This window comes from Gopherus evgoodei, chromosome 9, assembly GCF_007399415.2.
Source record: "Gopherus evgoodei ecotype Sinaloan lineage chromosome 9, rGopEvg1_v1.p, whole genome shotgun sequence".
Lineage (NCBI taxonomy): Eukaryota > Metazoa > Chordata > Testudines > Testudinidae > Gopherus > Gopherus evgoodei.
Window position 1 is genome coordinate 1,791,194 of NC_044330.1, and position 24,865 is coordinate 1,816,058.

General features: G+C 46.2%; 2 protein-coding genes across 4 annotated transcripts in view; both read left to right on the forward strand.

Moving 5' to 3' along the window:
* ATP13A3 (ATPase 13A3) overlaps positions 1-4,508 on the forward strand; it is a 138,346-nt gene extending 133,838 nt beyond the window's left edge. For 2 of the 3 annotated variants that reach the window (XM_030574798.1, XM_030574799.1), the window contains exon 33: positions 8-2,723. In XM_030574798.1, coding sequence (XP_030430658.1) covers positions 8-205 — 198 coding nt within the window. In that variant the 3' untranslated portion in view covers positions 206-2,723. Of the gene's footprint in view, positions 1-7; positions 2,724-3,039 lie in introns of those variants that run through there. The other variant, XM_030574797.1, reaches the window with a different exon arrangement.
* Positions 4,509-17,816: 13,308 nt separating this feature from the next.
* On the forward strand, positions 17,817-23,968 carry GP5 (glycoprotein V platelet). Its single transcript, XM_030576321.1, has 2 exons — positions 17,817-17,901; positions 21,142-23,968. Exon 2 carries the CDS (start codon positions 21,156-21,158, stop codon positions 23,100-23,102), a length of 1,947 nt encoding a protein of 648 aa, XP_030432181.1. The 5' UTR covers positions 17,817-17,901; positions 21,142-21,155; the 3' UTR covers positions 23,103-23,968.
* The last annotated feature ends 897 nt before the right edge of the window (positions 23,969-24,865 follow it).

Here is a 24,865-nt window from a genome sequence, read left to right on the forward strand (position 1 = left end):
TCTGCAGGAGCCTTTGGATCGCTGGAGAGGATGCTTCCTTTCCTCCCTGTTTGGCTGCAGAAAGAAGATTCCAAAAGCCAAGTACATGCACTTAGCTCAGGAACTGTTGGTTGATCCAGAATGGCCACCAAAACCTAGAACAACTACAGAAGCTAAAGATCCAACCCAGGAAAATGGTTCATATCCAATAATCACTGTAACATAACAATGAATCTCAGTGGTATGTTTCTTTAGCAGTATTCAGAGCTATGTAATTTTATGGCTTTATTTAGTATTGCAGCATGCTAAGCGTTCTCCTAGTAGAAACATTTCCGGTTATTTGGTCTCTGAATACAAAGTTCAGAGCTGGACATCGTACAAATTATACATTAAAAAACACTGAGCTAGAAGAAACATTTTTTTACTACATTTTAAAGCCTCACTTGTCCAAAGTGAGCTGTATTTAAAGGTTTAAATTGCAGGGCGGTTAAATAGGGTCCGTTGAGTATTTGGGGAATGTTAATATTTGGTGGTAATTGTTCCACCCTGTGTTCCAACAGCAGTGTGAGCGCAGTGTGCTGTTTGACACAGCCTTTTCACAGCAGTACTAGAGACCCATAGAAACCACATGGAAAGGGTTGTCAGTTATTTCTTCTTCACTTTTTATCAGAAAGCATTGTGACTGTAAGATGATCCTGGAGTTTAGAGTGTATCCCTCCATTTCACATGGACTAAACCCAGGTTCCTACCTAATAGTTCAAGAGCGTTCCCAGCTGTGGGACAGGTAAGAGTTTGGACTTGCAGCTAGTCCTGAAGTCTGACCCTCCAAGTACTGGGAATGCAGTAAAAGCTGTGTGCTCAGTCACGAGGAGGAAGGAAGCGCATCACTCTCCTCTTACCATCCTCTTCAGCTAATCCTGAATTGTCATAGGCTACAGAGGACAGGTTGTTGGGGTCTTTGAGAAGGGGGATGCTGAAGAACCTACTCCAAATAATTCTTCCCTTACATCTTACTTTTATTGCATTTAACTGACTGGTGGCTCCATACGTTCTTACTCTGTCCAACAAAGGGATTAGATCTTACTGTTATCAGACCAGGTTTTGTTTGTATCATTTGGGTGATTTTTAACACCTTTGCACCAGCAAGGCAGAACTAGTGCTAGGAGGCAGAAAATGGTTTTCACATGCCCTTAGCATTAGCAAATATTAATCCTGGGCACAAGGGCTTATAAATACCAAAGGATTGGTCTGCCAGTGTTTTAATTACCATGTAGTTGTGTGCAAGAATGTTAAGATGGAAACAGATGAGCCAAAGTCCAGATCTTTTTATAAAATTACTGGGCTGCCTTGGATCTTTCTTTTTTTAAAAACAAACAAACCAACCACCTTTTCCACCCAGTGGTGTCGAGTACTTAAAGTGTCAGTGCACAGTTTCACCATGAGGTGGTGCCAGAGAGCATTGTACTAGGCCACTTGGAAAATGAAATTGCAAATATGAGACGGTAAGCAGCAGCAACTTCAAAAATGTTGGGTTTTAGAAGCCTATCAAAATGGGTAAAAAACCCAAAGCCTTTGGCAACCAAAAAAACAGTAAAACATTGAGGAAAAACTCCTCCAGTCAGTTCCTATTGCTCTTTTGAAAGAATAAAACATGCTAAAAGTTGGACTGCCTTTTTTAACTCCATGAAATTGACTGATCTAAGTAACTCTGAACTTTGGGAGAGGACACCAGAAATCCAGCTCTGACCCTTATACTAAAAATCCTGTAGGACTGTATGTAGGACTGAATGAAAACTGTGGCAATTGCTCCACTCTAGGGAGTGTTCCCCTCCATAAAATCCCAGGGATAGCTCGTTACAGTTATCTAGGGAGGATATCGTTCTCTAGGATTCTTTAGTAAGAGGAGTTTTGCAGCTCAGGCCTATTTCCTTTGTGTTTTCATATAAGGCAGTGTGTGGTAATATCCTCCTCGCCTTGATGGTGCTGAACATGCCATGCCAACGCTGGGATTAATAATGGGGCATAAATGCTTTGGAGGGGTCCTCTAGGACTGTGAAGATTAGCAGTTACTCCTCATGAATTAATAGTACACTTGTGGTGTACTATCCTCTATGGCAACTGACAGTTCTCTTCCTGTTTTATTTTGGGAAGGCATTTACCAGCTTTTAATCAGTAGTGCAGACCAGAATTGTCCTTTTCCTGCCTTTTATTCTGTTAAACTTCAAACAATATTTGTAACTTTAGAAGAGTGTAAAAACTGGATCACTGTTATGATGTTGCTGCTGTTGAGTCTTTTAAATATCTCTTTAGTGTGGAATTTGGGAGGAAAGGCTATTGCTAGCTGAGTGAATATTCTTTATATCTCCCTTTTATAGAAAATATTTTACTTTAGTGGAAAGATTCCATGAAGCTATGCATCTTGGACCTTGGAGCTGTGACTTACGACCACATCCTATAGTTGTTTAAATGTTAACTTACAGGGGGGTTGAGTTAGTTTAATTCATTTTAACTTGCGTGTTCAGTCAAAAGTGAAGAGAAAAATGTGCACATGCTCTGCATCTTTCAAGTACTATTGCTCAGTGCTCTTCCCACAAACTGCTAATTTGTCTGTCCTCGGTCAGATGTTAAAGTCAGTCTTTCATTTGTGATGAGAATATTCCATGTACCAGCCCATTAGAAATATCCAGATAATAAGGAGTAAACTACTGGTAGAGCAGTGAGTTTGTTTAAAGAGTATTCTAATTTTTTTAATTAGGGCCAAAATTGTCAAGTGTGTCCATTACTTTTGGGTGCATGGCTTGTGAAAACGAGAGCATGATTTTCACTGGTCCCGAGCACCTGCAGGTTTCTTTGACTCCAGATGGAATTGTGGGTGCTCAGCACCTCTGAGAGTCCGGTGCTATGTTCTTCAAGTTGGGCACCAAACTGAGTGGATGTTTTTGACATCATACGAGTGAGCAGCTAGGGTCTTTGACCAAGAACAGTTCGTTATTGTTAAGAATAACAGATCATCTGTCTTTTTTGGGAAAAAATCTTTAAAATTTTTCTTTTTCTTACAAGGTTTTGTACTTCTGAGGGTTCAAATACAGCCATGGAAGTAGGCGCAGCTCTTTCTGAAGTCCCTGGGAATTGCACCTTCTTACCTCAGGGCAGGGTTCAGCTCTATTTACCTGTGTATCACTTTGAAAGGAAGATGTGGTTTGTCAGGTGTACAGAAAGCTAGCAGACTAGATCTGGCCCCAAATTAGCAAATTCAGTTCATATGTTGAAGTATGTTGGACTTCAGAGTTTGTGCTTAAAAGAAACCTTTTTGTAAATTGTTCTTGAAAGCTAATGAATTCAGATGAACAGAACTATGTAGTGGGTCCTACTAAATACTCTTGATGGTCTTTTTTCTTTCTGTTATATAATTCAGCCTCACACTGAAGAGTTTGATTCAGAATTTCTTATTAAATTATTTAAGTGTATACAGACCTAAATTTAAATCTGTATATGTCTTACTTCACTGTGTTAGGATTTGTAAATATGACTGATATAAATATTATTTATGCACATACGTAAAGGAATGGTCTACCCAGGAAAGCAATTGTTAAATAATAAACGTAACTTTTAAAAATTTTTAAATAAATAACCAAATCTTTAACATGTCTATCCCTCAGGGTTGTTTTTAAAGTTCTCCTTCCCTTCAGATATAATTAGTGGTAACTGTAGATTTCAGACATCATATAACTAAGTCTGCTGTAAAATAGGCTGCACATAATGCTTGAGTCAAAGTGGAGAAGCCAACCACAAAGCAAAGATTGTTTAGATTCGTTTGTAAACTTTAAATTGGGAACTTGTACAATTGCACTTTTATTTTTAAAATGGTCACAGGTTTTTATTCTATTTATTTTATTTCTTCTGTGTTTATGAAAATTGTGCTGAACCAGTTCATCTGATCTTGGTAAATAATCCTCTACTGTATTATGTATGTATTATATTAACATTAAACACACACAGGATGCTTTTTTATGCTGCAAATTTTTTAGTATTTTCCTTGGTCATCACAACATTCAGGATTTAGTAAGTGCTTTAGAATTTGTCCCATGAAATTTTGAATTATAAAATTAGATTTTTGTATGTCTGAGGGAAAAAGGGGTGGTTTTCTGACAATTTTTAGAGTCCTGAATATGTTAATTTTATACAGTACAGCTTCAGGGTTTTACAGCTATTTTCAATCAATTGCAGCTTGTTTGATAATTTTGAACCAGAAACTACTTTTAGTTTAGGTGATGACTTCCTTGAAACAAACAAAAATAGAAGGCTTGTGATTTTAGCGTTCTCTGGAAGCTCACCTTCCTCTTATTTTTAAAAAGCTAGTTTAAATCAGAAGTGATACTGCGTCTTTATATTAAAAACATGTAATGCTGCTCTAGAATGGTACCCAGTTGTCAAAGAGGCACGCATGCATAACTGTACATTACAATTGTAAATAGCCTTGTAAAATCATTTTTACGATTGAAGCTATTTGAAATAAAAATGTAAATGAACAGCGTGTACTTTCATAGCTTTTGTTGTTAGTGTTCAGAAATGTTTCTCTAATTCCCCCTGTCACACATTTAGGGCTCGATTCAGAGCCCATTGAAATAGATGGATAGAATGACTCCCATTGGCTTCAGTGGGCTTCAGCTCAGCCCCGTCTCTATGCACTCTTGCTGAGTAAGGGGCATGTGTGCGCATATACACACACCAGATTAATATCTGGAAACAATGACAGTGACTGTAGTCTTGCATCATGGATTGATGAAGGCCCTGTCGAGGCTGTAAATTGTACTTTACTAAGGATAGTGATGCATTTCTGCTTCATTATTGAGATCTTCCAGTGCTGCATGGTTGCAGCGTGGTGTGCTGATAGCATTTCTTCTATGGTGACACTTTCATTTCTTGCCAGTCTTCTGCCTGCAAATAATGTTGTTCCTGCCATTGCCATATCCGTCCTGCTCTGAGTCTGGAAACATCACTTCATGAGTTAGGCTGAGACCCTTTCCATACTGCAGAACAGAAATACATTTAAATATTTTAGGACAAAGAACTTTGTTTAAGAAAAGTTAAGGTAGAATGTGTTTGAGAGGGGTCCAGCCAACACCCAAAAGCTTGACAGGTTTTTTAAAAACCCAGATACAAACCTGGAACCAAAACAATATTTTATGAACCTTTTGCTTTCACGAAGATCCTTATTAACTTAGGTTTTTGTTGCAGACAGTTCATGGAGGCAAGGGAATTCAACTGGGGAGACACAGAAAGGAGGTAAAAAGGGCCCAGCCTGGATTGCTTAGCCCAAGTCTGGAGCAGAAAGGTGCCCATTCCCTGCTGGTGCTGCCACGATGCAGCAAAGCCTTGTGATGGAGAAGTGGCTGGAACCGGAGGACCTTGTTCCCCAGATCCTTACACTTTGGCAGAAGTACAGGGGATTTCAAAATAAATACATGCATGAATCTGAGACTGATGTTCCTTTGGGTCTACTACAGAAGCCTGTATATTCAGTTATGTATTGGCCATGTGACATAACATAAGCAAGACATTCTGCTCCTCTTAGGCATGTATTTCTGTACCTTATTCGTGATGGGGGGGGGAAGAGGATGGAATAAAGAATTCTGACTCTACTCAGACTTCTACTGGGCTGTTGAGGCACATACGCCACTCTTTCTGGTGTACCACATCCACACTGACCATAACTGTCTTGCCTCTTTGAATGCAGGTTTCTATGTGCATTCCACTGTGGGAACGCATGCACTTCATGCCCTGGGGGTCAGAGAATTTTTGCAAGTAGTATTTGTTGCCCTGTGCATGTGCCTTTGCGTTCCTTCATGAGTCCTTACATAATTTAAAGGACTCCGGGGCCACCCTCTGCTCCGTGGGAATATATACAGCTGCCCTAAAAGGGAAGTATCACAGGCAGCCTTACAAACCTAGACCGGCATTTCCATACTTATTTCACAAGCAGTGTTCTGACCCTCCTGGTAAGAGACAAAGAGTATGGACCTCTCGTTTTCCTGCACCTGCCAGGCCTACAGCACCATCTCATTCTTATCCCCCAGTAAAAAGATATTTTGTGACTGTGACGAACTAGGAATGTTCTTAATGTTTTCTCTGAATACTGTGTTGGTGCCTCAGTGTCCCCTATGCAGTTCTTAAGTATCTAGGTGTTGGGATAAGGGTGTCTGATTGCTGCAGAGCAAATGTCCAGTGCACCGAAATGCCTGGCACTCTGTCTCCTAGCAACTGATGGCCTGGGCCCCTCCTCTGCAAAGGTGCCAACTGAAGGTGTTGGAGACAAAGAGATCAGTGATCTCCTGGCCCGGGAACGGAAAGGAGCAGAGAGGAAGGGCTGGAGGGGGTTGTTAGTCTGGAGCTGGCTGGGGGCAGACATGGGGGTCTGGCTCACTGCCCCCCAGAATGGACCCGGCCGAGGGGTCCAGTTCGCTGTACCTACAAACTCTGTTTTAGACCCTGTTCCTGTCATTGAATAAACCTCTGTTTTACTGGCTGGCTGAGAGTCAACGTCTGACTGCGAAGTAGCTGGGGGTGCAGGACCCTGTGGTTTCCCCAGGACCCTGCTGTGGGGGGCTCGCTGTGGGAAGCACCCGGAGGGGCCGAGGATGCTGAATGCTCCAAGGAGAGACCCAGGAGATGAAGACGTGTGAGCTTCTTGCCCTGAACAAGTCTGCTCTGAGGGAGAGCAGGCTCCCCAAAGTTCTGCCTGGCTTGGTGGGGAGCAGTTCCAGAGCATCGCCCGGGGACTCCGTGACAGTGACAGGAGCTCAAGAGGTGCAAACCATTTATGATACCTCTACATGATCCCCATGTACCCCTTGGCTATTGTTTAGCACTCCAGTTCCACAACTGGAGTGTCACAGCAGACAAGTGGGTATTAGATATCATCTGTCCCAGCTATGCAATCAAATTTACTTACCTACCTTCTCCAAAGCCCCCATTCTCACGAGGAATTTCTCTTCCAGCAAGGAACAATAGAGTGCGCAGCTCTTCAACACCAAGGAAAAAGTTTTTACTCTACATAGTTCCTAGTCCCTAAAAAGTTGGGTAGTTGGAGACAGAGACGTATCCTCGATCTCTGTAATCTCAACCACTTTATTCACCAAATGAGATTTCACACGGTGGCTCTGGCATCAATATCCTATCCCTGGAAAAAGACATATGGTTTACAGCTCTTGATATGAATGTCATGTACTTTCACATGGATATTCACTCCATCCACAGGTGTTTTCTCAGATTCGTGGTGGGCCCTGACCACTTCCAATACAGGGTCCTCCCATTCGGCCTCACCACTGCCCCCAGGGTCTTTACCAAGATCTTTCTGTAGTAGCAGCTCTTTTCAGACAGAACAGCTTTACTGTTTTCCCTTATGTTGATGGTTGGCTTCTCGTAGCCAAAACATATCTGGAAGCCTATGAGTCAACCTCATCAATGCTTCAATGACTTTCTTACTGAGGAGTCAGTGGGGGCTTGGAAAAGTGTCCTCACTCCATGCAGACTATAGACTTCATAGGGGCCACGCTAGATTCAGTCATGGCGAGAGTTGATCTCCCAAGGCACAGGTTTTGCACCAGGAGCACGCTAATAGATCAGGTTAGATCAGGTTATAGGCAACCTTTGAGTTCCAGTCAGAACTTATTTTTTTCCTTCTGGAGCCAATGGCTTCATGGACATACGTTATCCCATTCACCAGACTTCACCTATATTGCCTTCAGGGGTAGCTCTAGAGAGTGTATTCACCAGTCAGACACAGCATGAATACCTTAGTGATAATTCCATCCAGAGTGACATCTTCCTTGGTGTGGGGGAAGGATCCCCATCAGGTATGTGTGGGTGTCCCCTTCCTATTATCTCGCCAGACAAGATGATCATTAGAGACCCCTCTCTCTTCAGCTGGGCAGTCCACATGGACAACCATATGGTGCAGTACTTAGATGTCCCAAGAGACCAGGATGCACATAAACCTTCTGAAACTCCAGGCACTGCAAGAAGCTTGCAAGGTGTTTCTACCATTCATCCTATCCCACCATGTCCTCATGACGTCAGACAACCTGACAACTGCCTCATAAATCAATAACCAGAGAGGAGTGAGATCAGTCCCCCTATGTGTAGGAGCAGTCACCCTGTGGAAGTGGTGCATCAGGAATCAAAGCACCCTGTTGGCACCTTATTTTCCAGGAACTCAGGACGTGTTAATGGACACCCGCAGCAGGTATGTCTCCATCAGAGGGAGTTGCATGATTCAATAATAAATAACATTTTTGTTCAGTGGGTGACCCTGTCAGGATCTGTTTTGCTGAACAAACAAGAAGTGCAACATACGTTGCTCCAGAGATGCTCTTGGACTATGCCTTCAGAGCGATGCTGTCTTTCTCCCCTCATCAGACCATCTGAGCGATGTCTTTCCTCCCTTATCGTTCCTACCTTGGATCTTACAAAGTCACAACAGGGTACAATTCATCCTCGTTTTCCCCTATTGGCTCCCAAATCTCCTACAACAGTCATCTCATTCTCCACTCCTCAGCCAGTCCTTCCCTGATCTCTTGATCTAGGAGAAGCACAGGATCAAGCATCCCAGCCTCAAAGTGCTTCATCTCCTGGCTTGGATTTTTGGATGGGCATCAACATTAGAACATTCCTGATCAGAAGCTGGACAAACCACCCTTAATAATAGCAGAAACAGTTCCACTAGGAAATGCTATTCAGCCAAATGATGCATTTTTCCATCTGGGCACAGCAGAAACATCTCCTGAGTTGTCAGATATTCCCCTATTTTGGACTATCTTCTTTCTCTCACAACCGCTGGGCTATCCCTTGGTGGTTCTTCGAGTGACTGCTCATATCCATTCCAGTTAGGTGTGTGCGCCCCGCGTGCATGTTTGTTGGAAGATTTTTACCCTAGCAACACTCGGTGGGTCGGCTGGGTGCCCCCTGGAGTGGCGCTGCTATGGCACCGGATATATAGCCCTGCCGACTCAGCCACCCCTCAGTTCCTTCTTACCGCCCGTATCAGTCGTTGGAACAGTGGAGTGCGGTTTCACTGACCTCCACCTCCCTAGCTACTCGTAGTTCTCTAGTTATTTTGTTGTGTATATAGTTCAAAGTTATATAGTTATAGTTAATTTTTATTGTTCATAGTTAGTATATATTTAAGAGGGGTTCGGGGATTAGCCCCTTCCCCGCAACAGGTGTCGGGGCCCATGCCCGGTTCACTGGGTTTCAAACTGTGCTCGGCCTGTCATAAGCCGATGCTGACAGGAGATCCACACAACTCCTGCCTTAAGTGCCTTGGGGAATCTCACCTGACAGATAAGTGTCACATTTGCAAGGCTTTTAAGCCGAGAACAAAAAAGGAGCGAGATGTTCGGCTAAAGCAGCTCCTCATGGAGGCGGCTCTTACCCCTCTGCCTTCGGCGTTGGTCAATCGACGGGCAGAAGCACCTCGGCACCGGACCTCGTCGGTACTGCCAACGCCTCTCGGCACCGGCCGTCGCCGGCACCGAAGTCGACTCGGCACCACTCCCTCTCCCCGAGGTCGAGAAAGCCTAAGACTCCTGCTGCTTCCGTGCCCCCTGCACTGCAGCCAGAGAGCTCGTCTAAGTCGGATCGCCCGGCACCACCACCTGCCACGGCATCGACGTCGGCACCGTCGATTCTGGTCCCACAAGGGCTGTTGAGTCTGGTGCCTGACAGCTCCCCGGCACACGCCGTGGTTAAGCCTAAGACTCCTGCTGCTTCCGTGCCCCCTGCACTGCAGCCAGAGAGCTCGTCTAAGTCGGATCGCCCGGCACCGCCACCTGGCACGGCATCGACGTCGGCACCGTCGATTCTGGTCCCACAAGGGCTGTTGAGTCTGGTGCCTGACAGCTCCCCGGCACACGCCGTGGTTAAGCCTAAGACTCCTGCTGCTTCCGTGCCCCCTGCACTGCAGCCAGAGAGCTCGTCTAAGTCGGATCGCCCGGCACCGCCACCTGCCGTGGCACCGACAACCTCGGCACTGTTGATTCCGGTCCCGCGAGGGCCGCCGAATCCGGTGTCTGACAGCTCCCCAGCATGTGCCGTGGTTGAGCTTACTGTTCTCTCCACGCCGGAGACATTCTCAATGGCGAGGGATCTCATTGCCTTGACAGAGTCGACGCTGCCTCGACCCCGGCACCACCGGTGTGGGTAATACAGTCTATCGGCAAGCATGTCTTGATAAGACCATCCTCTGTCGGCACAGCAGAGCGGCACCGTTCACAATCACGGTCCCGCAGATGCTCCAGGTCTGGTCGGCGCTCCCGACGCCGCTCACAGTCCCGGCACCGTTCTCCTCGGTACCAGTCACACTCGCGGCACCGGTTGGCATCCCTTTCGCTGGCCCGCTACTCTCGGCACCTTTCCAGCTCCCGGCACCGCTCCAGCCACCGTGACTCCTGTAGTCGCTCCCGACGTCGAGCCTCGAGATCTCGGTCGACCTCCCGGCACCGCTCCAGTCGCAGGTCCCGATCTCGTCCCCGGTTCTGGTATGCCTCCCGGTACCAGTCTCCGGTGCCGAGTAGAGCAAGGTCCGCCAGAGATAGAAACTCTGCCCAGGGCTTCTCCACTCCTCCATGGCCATCCAGACACACTTCAGTGTCGTCCCACTCGGACAGCTATTGTGCACCGGACTGCGATTCGGATGTGCCCACTGGAGTCTTTCAGGAGGCCCAGACCCAGGACCAAGACCCACATCAGTAGTCCTTCTGGACACCTTGGGCGTACCACCAGGCCCAAGGTGCTCCAGTAGTTCCGTCTCACTCTGCCCCATCAGAGCACCGAGTGCCAGAGGCTACAGCTAGTTGTCCCCCTCCGGCTAGTACAGAGGAAGCACTAGTCCACCCACCGGTCTCCCTGGTCCCACTGGAGCAGGAGGTGGCCCACAAGCAAGAGGCCACACAGGACCTGCTCATCCCCAGCATCTCCTCTTCCTCTACTCCAGATGAGGCGGTGGCAGGAACATCATCCTCAGGCCCTCCTCCAATCAACCTGAGAGCTCATCAGGATCTCCTCAGGAGGGTAGCACTCAATATGAACCTCCAGGTGGAGGAGGTCCCAGAGATAGAGGACCTGGTAGTGGGCATTCTGTCGGTGGATGCCCCCACCAGAGTGGCCCTACCATTTACCTGGACCATCCTGTCATAACCTATTCCCAGATTTGGACCTTAGCGTCCAAAATATGGGGGGTTAGCATGAAAACCTCCAAGCTTAGTTACCAGCTTGGACCTGGTACGGCTGCCACCACCCAAAAAATTAGAGTGTTTTGGGGCACTCTGGTCCCCACAAAAACCTTCCCTGGGGACCCCAAGACCCAAATCCCTTGAGTCTCACAACAAAGGGAAATAAACCTTTTCCCTCCCCCCCCCCCAGGTGTTCCTGGAGAGAGACACAGACACAAGCTCTGTGAATCTAAACAGAGGGACTCCCCCCCTCCCCGTTTTCCAGTCCTGGAGAACAGAATTACCGAGAGTTAATCTCTCTTTCCCCCCCTCACCCAGAGGGTATGCAAAGTCAGGCGAATAAATCTAACACACACAGATCTCCCTCTGACTTCTTCCTCCCACCAATTCCCTGGTGAGTACAGACTCAATTTCCCAGTAAAGAAAAACTCCAACAGGTCTCAAAAAGAAAGCTTTATATAAAAAGAACGAAAAATACATAAAAATGGTCTCTCTGTATTAAGGTGACAAATACAGGGTCAATTGCTTAAAAGAATATTGAATAAACAGCCTTATTCAAAAAGAATACAATTCAAAGCACTCCAGCAACTATAGACATGTAAATACCAAAGAAAAGAAATCATATAACTCACTATTTGATCTCTTTGTCCTTACAACTTGGAAACAGAAGATTAGAAAACAGAAATCACTTCTCAAAGCTGAGAGAAAAGCAGGCAGACAGACAAAGACTCAGACACAAACTTCCCTCCACCCAGAGTTGAAAAAAAATCCTGTTTCCTGATTGGTCCTCTGGTCAGGTGCTTCAGGTGAAAGAAACATTAACCCTTAGCTATCTGTTTATGACACATCCAAGCCAATGCCAACACTATATGGCAATCCCCAGCCTCTATCCCTCCTGCGGCCAGGGGAGTCGAGCGTAAATACATGGTACCCTCTAGGGGGTACAAGTATTTGTATGTCCATCCTCCCTGCTCACTAGTCGTTCAATCCATGAATGAGAGGGAATGCCATGGCCAACAGGCGCCAGCCCCGAAGTCGAAAGAGGCTATGCAATGGACCTGCTTGGCCGAAAAGTGTATTCGGCAGGTGCCCTACAGCTCTGGATGGCTAATCAACAAGCCCTGCTCAGCCGCTATAATTACAACACCTGGGCAGAGGTGGGTACGTTTACGGAGCTACTCCCTCAAGACTCCTGCCAAGAGTTCGCTGCCTTCTTGAAGGAAGGGAAAAGGTGGGCAGAACCTTCCTCCAGGCCTCGCTAGATGCAGCCGATTCAGCAGCCAGGACTCTGGCCTCGGGCGTTGCCATGAAACACATCTCATGGCTGCAGGTTTCCAACCTCCCACCGGAGCTGCAGTATACCATCCAGGGCTTGCCATTTGATGGCAAAGGTCTTTTTTCAGAAAAGACTGACCCTAGACTGCAAAGCCTGAAGGACAATAGGGTCATAATGCGTTTTCTAGGTATGCATATGCCGGTAACTCAATGCAGGCCTTTCTGTCCCCAGCCTCACCGCCCATACTTTTTGCCTAGACACAGACAAGACTTGGGCAGGTGGCGCAGACGAGGTGGGCATAGACGCCAGTCAGGACCCCAAGGGGGCCAAAACCAAGGTCGTCAAAACCACCAGTGGGACCAAAGTCCAACTTTCAAAGGTGCGCCCGAGGACGGCATACCAGTTACAGGCCAGGATCCTTTCCCTCCCTTCTCCAACAGTCTCTCCTACTTCCTCCTGGCGTGGTCCCAGTTAACCTCAGATCTCTGGGTCCTACATATGGTGAAATATGGATACCACCTCCAATTTATTTCAGCCCCGCCATCCCACCCTCCAACCTCGTCCCTCTTCAGCGACCCCTCTCACGAGCAATTCCTCTTGCAGGAGGTGCGGACACTCCTTGCCATGGGAGCGATAGAGGAGGTAGCAAAGGATGAAAAGGGCAAGGGATTTTATTCCCGTTATTTCCTAAACCCCAAGTCAAAGGGAGGTCTCAGACCTATTCTAGGCCTGCGAGGACTCAACAAGTTTATGATAAAGTTGAAGTTCCACATGGTATCCCTGGGGACCATTATCCCATCCTTGGATCATGGAGACTAGTATGCCACCCTCGATATGAAGGACGCGTACTTTCACATCGCCATCCCTCCTCCGCACAGGAGGTATCTTTGCTTCGTAGCCGACAGTCAGCACTTCCAGTTTATGGTCCTGCCTTTTGGCCTTTCTGCGGCCCCAAAGGTATTTACAAAGGGTATGGCCGTAGTCGCCGCATATCGTCGCCAACATCGGATACGCGTATTTCCGTATCTGGACGATTGGCTCATCCGAGGAGCCTCCGAGACAGAAGTCTCCCAGCATGTGGGCATCATCAGGGACCTATTCACACGTCTAGGCCTGATGATCAATATGGAGAAATCCACTCTGGTTCCCACGCAGAGGTTAGACTTCATAGGAGCTACCCTGGGCTCCGCTCTAGCCTAGGCCTCCTGACCATAGCTGTGGTTTCAGACAATGGCAACAATCCGAGGTCTACAGAATTTCCCTACAACCTCGGCTTGCGCTTGTCTCGGTCTCCTAGGTCACATGGCTGCCTGCACATTCGTGACCAAATACGCCAGACTCCGCCTCCATCCTCTCCAAATGTGGCTCAACCCAGTATACCGCCCGGGCAGGGACCCAATAGACACGATAGTCACCATTCCCCCGAGCACGCTAGGCTCGCTAGACTGGTGGCTGACTCCCTCCCTGGTGTGTGCGGGGCTGCTGTTCCATCCACCCCTGCCCTCCATATCCCTGACGACAGATGCGTCATCTCTCGGCTGGGGTGCTCACCTCAGACGCCTTCACACACAAGGCCTCCGGTCATCTCAGGAACTGGCGCTACACACTAGCGGATCAACTGAGCAGGTCCTTTCTGTGCCACAAGTGGTCAATATGCCCGGATGTTATTCATTCGGTCTTCCAGAAGTGGGGATTTCCCCAAATAGACCTGTTCACTTCCCACGCGAACAGGAAATGCCAGATGTTCTGCTCCTTCCAGGGTCTTTCACCGGGGTCGATCTCGGACGTATTCCTAATGCCATGGAAGAACCAGCTGCTTTATGCCTTCCCACTATTCCTGCTGGTTCACAAGGTCCTGATAAAACTCTGCAGGGACAGAGCGCACCTAATCATGATCACCCCAGCGTGGCCCAGGCAACACTGGTACACCACGTTGCTTGACCTGTCGATAGCCAACCCAATTACCCTGCCACTCCACCCAGACCTGATAACTCAGGATCACGGCAGTCCTTGCCACCAGACCTGCAGGCCCTTCACCTCATGGCGTGGCTGATGCGTGGCTCTGATTCGGTACAACAAGTACTCCTGGGTAGCAGGAAGCTTTCCACTCTTTCAATGTATCTGGCCAATGTATCTGGCGTTTCTCCTCCTGGTGCGGAATGCAGAATGTTACTCCTACTGCGGTCGCAATCCCTACCAACTTGGACTACCTCTGGTCTCTTAAGCAGCAGGGCCTGGCGGTATCTTCATTGAGGGTGCACTTGGTGGCCATCTCTACCTTCTACCCAGGGGAGAGTGACCGCTCTGTGTTCTCGCACCCTATAGTTACTAGATTTCTTAAGGGCTTGGAACGCTTATACCCCTAAGTAAGTCGTCCTGCCCCTACCTGGGACCTCAACCTAGTCTTAAATAAAATTATGTCACCACCATTCGATTCGTTGGCAACTTGCTCACTGCTATACCAGTCCTGGGAAACAGTTTTCCTCGTAGCCATTACATCGGCCAGGCGAGTCTCCGAGCTACGAGTGCTCATGGTGGACCCACCGTATACTGTCTTTCACAAGGACAAGGTGCAGTTACGACCACACTCAGCGTTCCTCCCTAAAGTGGTATCGGCCTTCCATATTAATCAGGACATCTTCCTTCCGGTCTTCTTCCCGAAGCCACACTCATCTCGATGGGAACAACAATTGCACTCCCTAGATGTCCGTAGGGCGCTCGCATTTTATATTGAACTGACAAAGCCCTTTTGTAAATCGCCCCAACTCTTCGTTGCAGTGGCCAACCAAATGAAGGGCCTACCTGTCTCCTCCCAGAGAATCTCCTCTTGGGTCACGACATGCATCCGCACTTGCTGTGACTTGGCTCACGTTCCCCCGGGCCATCTCACCGCACATTCTATCAGGGCTCAGGCTTCATTGGCTGCCTTCCTGGCTCATGTACCCATCCAGGAAATATGTCGCTGTGATGCAGTAGGGACTGTCTGTGTGGGGAGTGGGAGAGCAGGGGAGGACTTTAGGGGATGGACAATGCCAGGGCCTGTAACCTGAGCTAGGTAAGGGAGGGGAAAGGTCAACACCTTTGCCCGGGAAGGAGACAAAGGAAGGGGGTGGCAGGAGGGAAGCAGTTTGAGTTTGGGCTTGGGTCTGTGTGGGTGGAATTCAGGGTATCCTAGCTAGGATCCAAGCACCCTGAAAGCCCAGAAGGACTCGATGGAGGGGTCCTGACTGTGCCTGCAAGCCCTGCTGTAACCTGTGTTCCTGTTGTCCAATAAACCTTCTGTTTTACTGGCTGGCTGAGAGTCACTGTGGGTCCCAGGAAGAGGGGTGCAGGGCCGGACTCCCCCACACTCCGTGACAGTCGCGCAGCTACCTGGTCCTTGGTCCACACCTTTGCTTCGCATTATGCTCTGGTTCAACAGTCTAGAGATGATGCAGCCTTTGGCTCAGCAGTTTTGCATGCTGCCACATCTCACTCCGACCCCACCGCCTAGGTAAGGCTTGGGAGTCACCTAATTGGAATCGATATGAGCAAGCACTCGAAGAAGAAAAGACGGTTACTCACCTTGTAACTGATGTTCTTCGAGATGTGTTGCTCATATCCATTCCAAACCCACCCTCCTTCCCCTCTGTCAGAGTAGCCGTCAAGAAGGAACTGAAGGGTGGCTGGGTCAGCAGGGGTATATATCCGGCGCCATGGCGGCGCCACTCCAGGGGGTGCCCAGCCGGCCCACTGAATGTTGCTAGGGTAAAAATCTTCCGATGAACGTGCACGCGCGGCGCACCCACACCTAACTGGAATGGACGTGAGCAACACATCTCGAAGAACAAGAGTTACAAAGGTGAGTAACCGTCTTTTCGATAGGAGTCCACCTGACAGCAACCAGTGCATTGCATCCATCATCGGGTGATCATTCAATTTTCATTCACCCATTGGCTAGCAAATTCTCTTAAAGGGCCTAATCAGAACCTTCCTGCCAGTACGGAAACCTGCTCCTCATTGGGACGTACGCCTTGTATTTACGGTACTCACTAAGCCTCCTTGTGAGCCGTTAGCTACGGGTTCATGTCTAACCTATCAATGAAAGTTGCCTTCCTTGTGGCCATCACCTCAGCCGGAAGGTGGGTGAGCTGGGAGCCCTAGTGGTGGGTGTGCTACACATTATATTTGATGAGGACCAAGTCTCTTTACAACTACATCCAAAGTTCCTCCCCCAAAGTAGTTTTGGAGTTTCACTTGAACCAGTCAGTCCACGTATCTGTTTTTTCTGAAGCTCCATGCATCTGAAGAAGACCAGAGACTTCATTCTCTCCATGTGTGACAAGCTTTTACCTTCTATTTGCAAAGAACAAAACAAATTAGAAAATGACCTGCATTGTTTCTTGTTATAGCAGAATGAGTCTGAGGTCAAACTGTATCCTCCCAGAGGATCCTTGAGTGGATTTCAGGCTGCATCCTGTTGTTACTAGTTCCATCTTCCTCCTCATCATGGGGTGAGAACTCATTCTGCAAGAGCAACTTCAGTGGCATTGCCTCAGGAAGTGCCCTTGCTTGACATTTGCAAATCAGCTTCTTGGTGTTCCATCCGTATGTTTGTGGGGTCTGATGCTCTAGTGTGGAACTCCCCACTGATGCTTCCTTTGGGACAGTGGTTCTCCAAACAGCTCTGCTGCCTGCATCTTCACACTGTCCCCCTACTTGAGTACTGTTTGTCAGTCACCCACCGTGGAATGCACATAACGACCAGCACTCAGAGAAGGCTACTTACCTTATAGTAACTGGAGGTGGTCCATATCTAGTCTATCTGCCCTCCCCCCCTTTGTTTCCAATTAGATCTTTACTAGATTTGTCATAGAAAAAGAACTGGAGAGGCAGTCAGACAGCACTGCCCTTTATGCCTTTGGTTGGAAGCACGAGGAGGGCAAGGGCATTGACAAGCACCAACGGACACTACTAGCAAGAATTTGGCAACTCCAGGCATATGGCATGCATGCATACCCAGCGTGGAATATTGATATGGACCACACATCTCAGAGAGCCACCAGTTACTGTAAGGTAAGTAACCTCCTCTTTTGTCCCAAGGCACATTGCTTGCAAAAGCCATGTGTGTGTGTGTGTGTGTATGTGTTTTGCTGCACACTCACAAATCCCAATGGAGTAAATGGGAGCTGTGGGTACAGGGAACCTCTGAAAATCAGTCCACTTCTCTTATATGACTTCACTTTTGGCAGTGAAGTTAAAATAAATGCTGTCCTTTGCCTTTAAAATGCCACTCATTATTGCATAAGTTAAAAGGTGTTATCTTGAGGATGCATTATGCTGTCAGCCTTCCCATGTAAAATGCAGAATCATCTCAGAGTCCTCACTTGTCTGCTATACGCTTGCTGGATGCCTCTAGGATGCTTTGCCTCTAAGGTAAGACTCAAGCACCTATTTCTTTTTTTTTAATTTAACATTCCACTGGGGACTGGGTTTAGAATGTGCACAAGATAGTAAAAGCAGCAAAGAATCCTGTGGCACCTTATAGACTAACAGACATTTTGGAGAATGAGCTTTCGTGTGTGAATACCCACTGCATCTGACGAAGTGGGTATTCACCCACGAAAGCTCATGCTCCAAAACATCTGTTAGTCTATAAGGTGCCACAGGATTCTTTGCTGCTTTTACAGATCCAGACGAACACGGCCACCCCTCTGATACTTGACACAAGAGAGTAATTCACAATAGTTTAGATAATGTGTTATTGAATCTGGTATATTTGATTTTCCAATCATGTGGGTTCAAGTCTTGATCTGTAAACTTGTCCGTTGTACATGTTGTTCATGGACTGAGTTCTGGGATCCTTGTACGATACACTGAGAAATCTTTAGGAACACGGGAATTGCTGCACTAGAGCAGACCCAAGATCCATGTAGCCCATTGTCCTGTCTCTGATGGTACCCAGCACCACCGGCTTCAGAAGATGATGCAAGAACCCTACAGTAGGTGGAAGTGGGATAATTGCCCCTCAGTAGGGAATGGCTTAAACCCTGAAGCGTGAGGTTTAATATCCCCTACAGAATTTTCAACTTAATTATAACAATTTGGATATTCTTGTTATCCATATAAATGTCCGATCCTATTTTGAATCTTCTGATGTTTTGGTCTCAATTCAATTCTACTCTGCTTTTGATCCATGAGGATGCTTCGCCTCTCACTCAGTTATGAGATTCTGTAGCAGGCGTTTGTCTGGGATCGTAGGCCCTGGGGGGACGAGGAGGGTTCTGAATAAATTGTCAGCTGTTTCTCTTAATCTGCTTCTTTATTGATACAATCAAAGAATTCTAGTGTCCTACTGAGAGAATTTTCTTCTGCAGAAAGCGTGCTGGTTACACCCTATCAAATCAGGAACATAGACTAGCAAAACACCTGGATGTACTGATCATTTCAAGCAGTTTGCCAGAGGCATATGTAAGGTTTACTGGTCCATACTTCCCTGAATCTTACAGCCTTTTAAAGCAGATACGACATCTGCTTCCCTTCAGTCCCCTGGAATAGTGACTGTTTTTAATGAATGATTTTATGTTCCTGTTAGCAGCTCAGCTGCTTAAGAATTCTTGGATGGACCCTCAGGCCTAATGACTTACTGCTTTTTAAATTATCACTTTGCACCAGCAACTCCTCTTCTGTCATCTCTGTCTCTGAGAGCAGCTCAGAGCAGGTCCAGGATAGGAATCTCCCAAACATCCTTTGTGGTGAAACATGATGCCAAGAAATCATTCAGCTTCTTCAAAATGTCCTTATCTTCCTTAATTGGCCCCTTTTAACCTTGCTAAACCAGCCACCTCATCTTTCGCAGGCTTCCTGCTTCTTATGTACTTGAGTCTTGTGTTTATTTTTACACTTCTAGCTATTTGCTCTTTTACATTCATTCTGGCCTCCTAATTTCCCTTTTACTTCATGCCTGCTGCACTTATGCTCCTATTTATTGGCTTCACAAGAGTCAGATTTCCACATTTTGAAGGGTTTCTTTCTGGGTTGATTAGACTCTCAGACCTTGCCATTTAACCATAATGGTTCATTAGCTGCCTTCCTAATTCTCTTTGTGTTCCGTGATGTGTGTGTTCTGAGATTCTATTATTATTTGGCAGGGGGGGTGGTACGTATATTCCATGCCACTTCTAAGGATTTTACTTCCTTCTTCCTTTGCTTGTAGCATTAGAGCCTTTCTGACAAACCTCATTGTACTGAAATCTCCTTTTCTAAAGTTTAGTACCACTAGTAGCTACCTCCCCTTGGGTGTTGAGTCTAATTATATTATGGTCATTAGTACTTATCAGCTCAGTTCCTGTTAATTCTTGAATTAGCTCCTGTATATGACTTCAGGCTAAGTCAAGAATATCCTTTCTTGTGTGCTCAGGAGTTCGCTGTTCCAAAATGCAATCATTGAAGTGGTGAGAAATTGCTTCTCTCGACTTTGTGTTGTTGTACCATTTGATCAGTTTATAGGTGGAGTGTTGAAGTCCTCCCTTATCATCACCCTGTTAGATTTTGCTTCCTCTTTGATCTCTCTCAGCAGTTAAACTCATACCCAGGTATGACAGGATCTAAAACCCTATTGGGCTTCTGCTAATACATACAATTTCCAAATGTTAGGTGACGTACAACTGGGGGAGAAATTTCATGTAACCATATAGATGTGGAGGATGGCCTACGCTGAGCTGTTTGGCCATATCTGTAAGAGGGCTTGTTTTGCATAACAATGATAAAACATACAATGTTTTAATCTTCAAAGAAGAGCATGCTTCGAAGAGTTTTAAATATGACTAGTGATCACAAAATATTGATATATTATATGCTTTTATTGTGGCTAATACAAATATGAAAGAATCAAGAGGATAAATCTTCAGTACTCTGAATTTAAAGATGAGCGCCAGGATTGCCATCCTTCCAGCCTTTACCCGAACAGTCTGTTTTTTGGCTTCTGTATCCGGGTGCCATTTATGGTTGCCAGGTGCCTGGTTTTTGAGCGGAAAGTCTGGTCGAAAGCGGGACCTGGCAGTGTCCAGTCAGATGTACTGACCGGGCACCAACATCCGGATACTGTGGGGTCATTAACCCCTGCAAGCCCCGCTGCCTCCTACCTGCAGGCCAGCTCCTTGTCAGGCTGCAGCAGCTCCTGTCCACGCCCCAGAGCAGCGGGAGCCCAGTTGGGGCGGGGAGGGAGTTGGAGACGATCCAGCGAGTGATTGGGGGTAGGGAGGAATTAGTGACGGGGTGGGGCCTTGGGAGAAGAGGCACCACAACAGTGGGGCCTTGGAGGGAAGAGGCAGAGAAAGGGGCAAGGTCTGGGGGAAGATGCAGAGAAGGGGTGAGGCCAGGGGGAAGAGGTGGAGTATGGGGTGGAGTCTTGGAAGTGGCAGGGCCACAGGGGGTCCAGTTACCAGCAATTAGAAAGGTGGCAACCCTAGTAAGCACCATTGAAATGCACGTAATCAAATAAAACCATAGTGTTTGGGGAGCTTTCATCATAAACCAAACCGAAGTTTAGTACATTTTTAGGTTTTTGCTACAGTCATTCACACAGGAAATTTTATGATTAGTACCAAATTGTTACAAATATGTAAAATGGAAACTGGATTTTCTAGTACTAATTTATAACTACTCATATTCCAGGCACTTCAGCAAGGATGTTGGTTTTTCGTTTAGCTGTAATCATCCATCTGTTCCTTCAGCTGAATGCATCTGTTTGCCCTAAGAAATGCGAGTGTATTCTGAAAGATGCCATCCGTTGCTCTGGTTCCGGTATCAAAGACCTAGCATCATTAGGTCTGCCTACCAACATGACACAAATTCTGATAACAAGTACTAAAGCAACAGAGTTGAAGGACAAAGTCTTTTCCGGAATGACAGTGCTACAGCGTCTCATTCTGTCTTCAAACCAGCTTTCCCTAATTTTACCAGGAGCTTTTAAAGGCTTAGTAAAGCTGAAGACCCTCAAACTGTTTGACAACAAGTTAACTCAGCTTCCCATAGGAGTGTTCGATGAAATGGTGGACCTTCAGCAGTTGATCCTTGAAAAGAATTTGCTGAAAGATGTTGAGCACAGCCTGTTTGACAAACTAGTCAATTTGCAGGAGCTGTTTTTGAACAAAAACCATCTGACAGAGCTTCCTGATGGAGTACTAAGAAACCTCGCCAAGCTTAAACTACTGAACTTATCCAGAAACTATTTGGCAGCCTTACCTAGAAATATCTTTAGCACATTAACCAGACTTGAGAAGCTCACTCTGTATATGAACAGGCTCAGTTCAATAGACTCTGGTGTGTTTGATAACCTGAGAGAGCTGCAGGAGCTTCTTCTGCATTCAAATGACATTCAGTCCATTGCCCCGGGTGCATTTCGCAATCTCCTTAAACTAAATAGTTTAACACTCTCTCAAAATAAACTGCAGTTGTTACCTCATGGGCTCTTTCTGCATTTGCACAATTTGACTAAATTGACCTTGTATGGGAATCCACTGGGATCCCTTCCAGAAATATTGTTTGGAGAAATTAGGACTCTCCGGAGTCTGTGGGTGTATGACACCAAACTCTCAACTGTGCCAGATTTTGTGTTTGGTAATTTGACAGATTTAGAGTTACTTGTGCTGACTTTCAATCCTGAGTTAAGTGTTCTCCCAAGGAACGTGTTCAGTGGTCTACATGAACTTCGGCATTTGTCTTTGCATACAAATAATCTCTCTACTCTCCCGGACGGCATCTTCCAGGGTCTGCAGAAACTTCAGGAGATTTCCCTTTTCAATAACAGGATTGAGGTTCTTCCTAAAAACCTCTTTTATAATCTCAATAATCTCCAAGCAATTTACCTAAATTGTACCAGCCTGCAGTCTCTTCCTGGAGACTTCTTTGCGTCGTTACCGAAGCTGCAAGAGGTTGTGCTTGACAACAATCCTTGGAAATGTGATTGTCAAATCGCTGAATTCAGAGTGTGGCTGCAGAGGAATTTAGACATAGTAAAAAATGTCACGTTCCTAACTTGTGACAGTCCCATAGCATTAAGGAATATTTCTCTCTTGTCTCTACCAGATGATCATTTTCACTGCCCCTCTACCACAGCCCTTCCATACCACACACCTGAGAGATCCACTCTTTCCCACACGTCATCTGTTCTTGTCACTGAACACTTGCCTTTCACTTGGAAGACCTCCACAGCTCCTGTGCCCGTGATACACACGAACACCCCCTTGCTGGCTCCGTCTGCAACTCCATATTTTATTGACTCCGTCACTGGAGATGTTGAGCCATCTGAATTTCACCCCACAGAAATTCCAACCCAACTTCCCACCGGCATAAGGAGAGAAATGAACAGAGTAAGAGAAATTGTCTCAACCACTGCCACACCAATCAGTGGATCACAAGACCGTCTCAGAGCGCGGCCATTTTTTAAACATAACATTCCATATATTCAAATATTTTTGTATCTCTATGTTTTGGCTGTAACAGTCCAAGTTTTAACTGTTGTGACCACTTTCTACGTGGTGTATGAAGTCAGGCAGCTTGTGCACTGCAGCAATAGCCCTGCTCAATCCGTTGTACTGGTGAGAATTTTACATGGGGTTAGGAATGCAGATTAGGAGCTCAGCCCTAATGTAACATAGAGGATTAGTTGCATTACTGGGCACAGGCCTCATATTTTGGACATTACAGATCTTGCATAGCGAGCACTGTAAACAGGAGACTGTGTGCGTTTCTCAGCTGCACAGCGTTGTATATTGAAAATGTACTTTATCTATTGTGTGTTTTATAGCATGTGCCTACAATAACAACCCCAGCTTCAGCCAGTTCTCTAGCTTTTGAAGTGCCACAAACTAGTTGTAGAGGTTGTGTATAGAGTTTTTGGCCATCATGCTTAACTACCAATGCTGCTGTAGAGAGTCAGACTGATGTAATTGTAAGGAATTTTCAATTTGCGCATTTTGAATAGCTTTTGGTTTCAGCTGTTTGGAGGATAATTCTGTACCCTCCATTATATGTATTGTTTGGTTGGTTTTAAAAGAGAGGCTCCAGCTCAAACAGAAGCTATAGGCTTGAAGCAGAAATGGCTGGGTGAGGTTCTTGACCTGTCTGATGCAGACGTGCTGGAAGTTGGGTGATGGGGATGCAGCAGCACCCCATGGCTTGCAGAAATAATAGCAACCAATGTGTGGTTTCCATCCCAGACAGGGTTTACAGTTTGGTTCATTGGCTTTCAGCACCCCCACTATACAATTGTTCCCCCAGCCCTGGCAGGAGTTTCATACTAGATTATCATAATGGCCTGCCTGGCCTTCAAATAGTGTGTGTTTGAAAAGGACTAAACTGCGTTATTAGAAAATCCGTCTCCTCACTGGACTTGCAAATGGCACCTTAGACTATTGGTGTTCATCGCTTCCATAGAGTGTTCACTTTTTGGACATTACTCTGTTTAGACAATGGGAAATAAACAAGTCACTTTCCTTTGGTTCTGGTCAGTTTTATTGTCTAGTGATCTGCATTTGCACCCTGCTGCAATGTCTAAGAACATAATAAAGGTCCATCTAGCCCAGTATCCTGTCTTCCAACAGTGGCCAGTGCCAGGTGCTTCAGAAGGAATGAACAGAACAGGGCAATTTATTGTCACTCAGTCCCAGCTCCTGGCAGTCAGAGGCTTAGGGACACCCAGACATGGGATTGCATCCCTGCCCATCCTGGCTAATAGCCATTAATGGACCTATCCTCCATGAATTTATCTAGTTGTTTTTTTGAACCCAGTTAAACATTTGGCCTTCACAACATCCCCTGGCAATGAGTTCCACAGGTTGATCATGCACTGTGTGGAGAAATACTTCCTTTTGTTTGTTTGAAACCTGCTGCCTATTAATTTCATTGGGTGGCCTCTGGTTCTTGTGTTATGAGAAGGGGTAAATAACACTTTCTTCACACCATGCACAATTTTATAGACCTATATCATAGCCCTCCTTAGTCATCCCTTTTCTAATATCTTCTTGTATGGAAGCTGTTCCATACCCCTGATCCCTTTTGTTGCCCTTCTCTGCTCCTTTTCCAGTTCTAATATATTGTTTTGGAGATGTGGCAGCCAGAACTGCACATCGTATTCAAGGTGTGGGTGTACCATGGATGGATATAGTAGCATTGATATTTTCTGTCTAATCTCTCTTTCCAGATGGTTCCTAACATCGTTAGCTTTTTTGACTGCTGCTGCACATTGAGTGGATGATTTCAGAGAACTATCCACAATGACTCCAAGATCTCTTTCTTGAGTGGTAACAGCTAATATAGACCCAATCATTTTGTATATCTAGTTGGGATTGTTTTCTAATGTGCATTACTTTGCATTTATCAGCATTGAATTTCATCT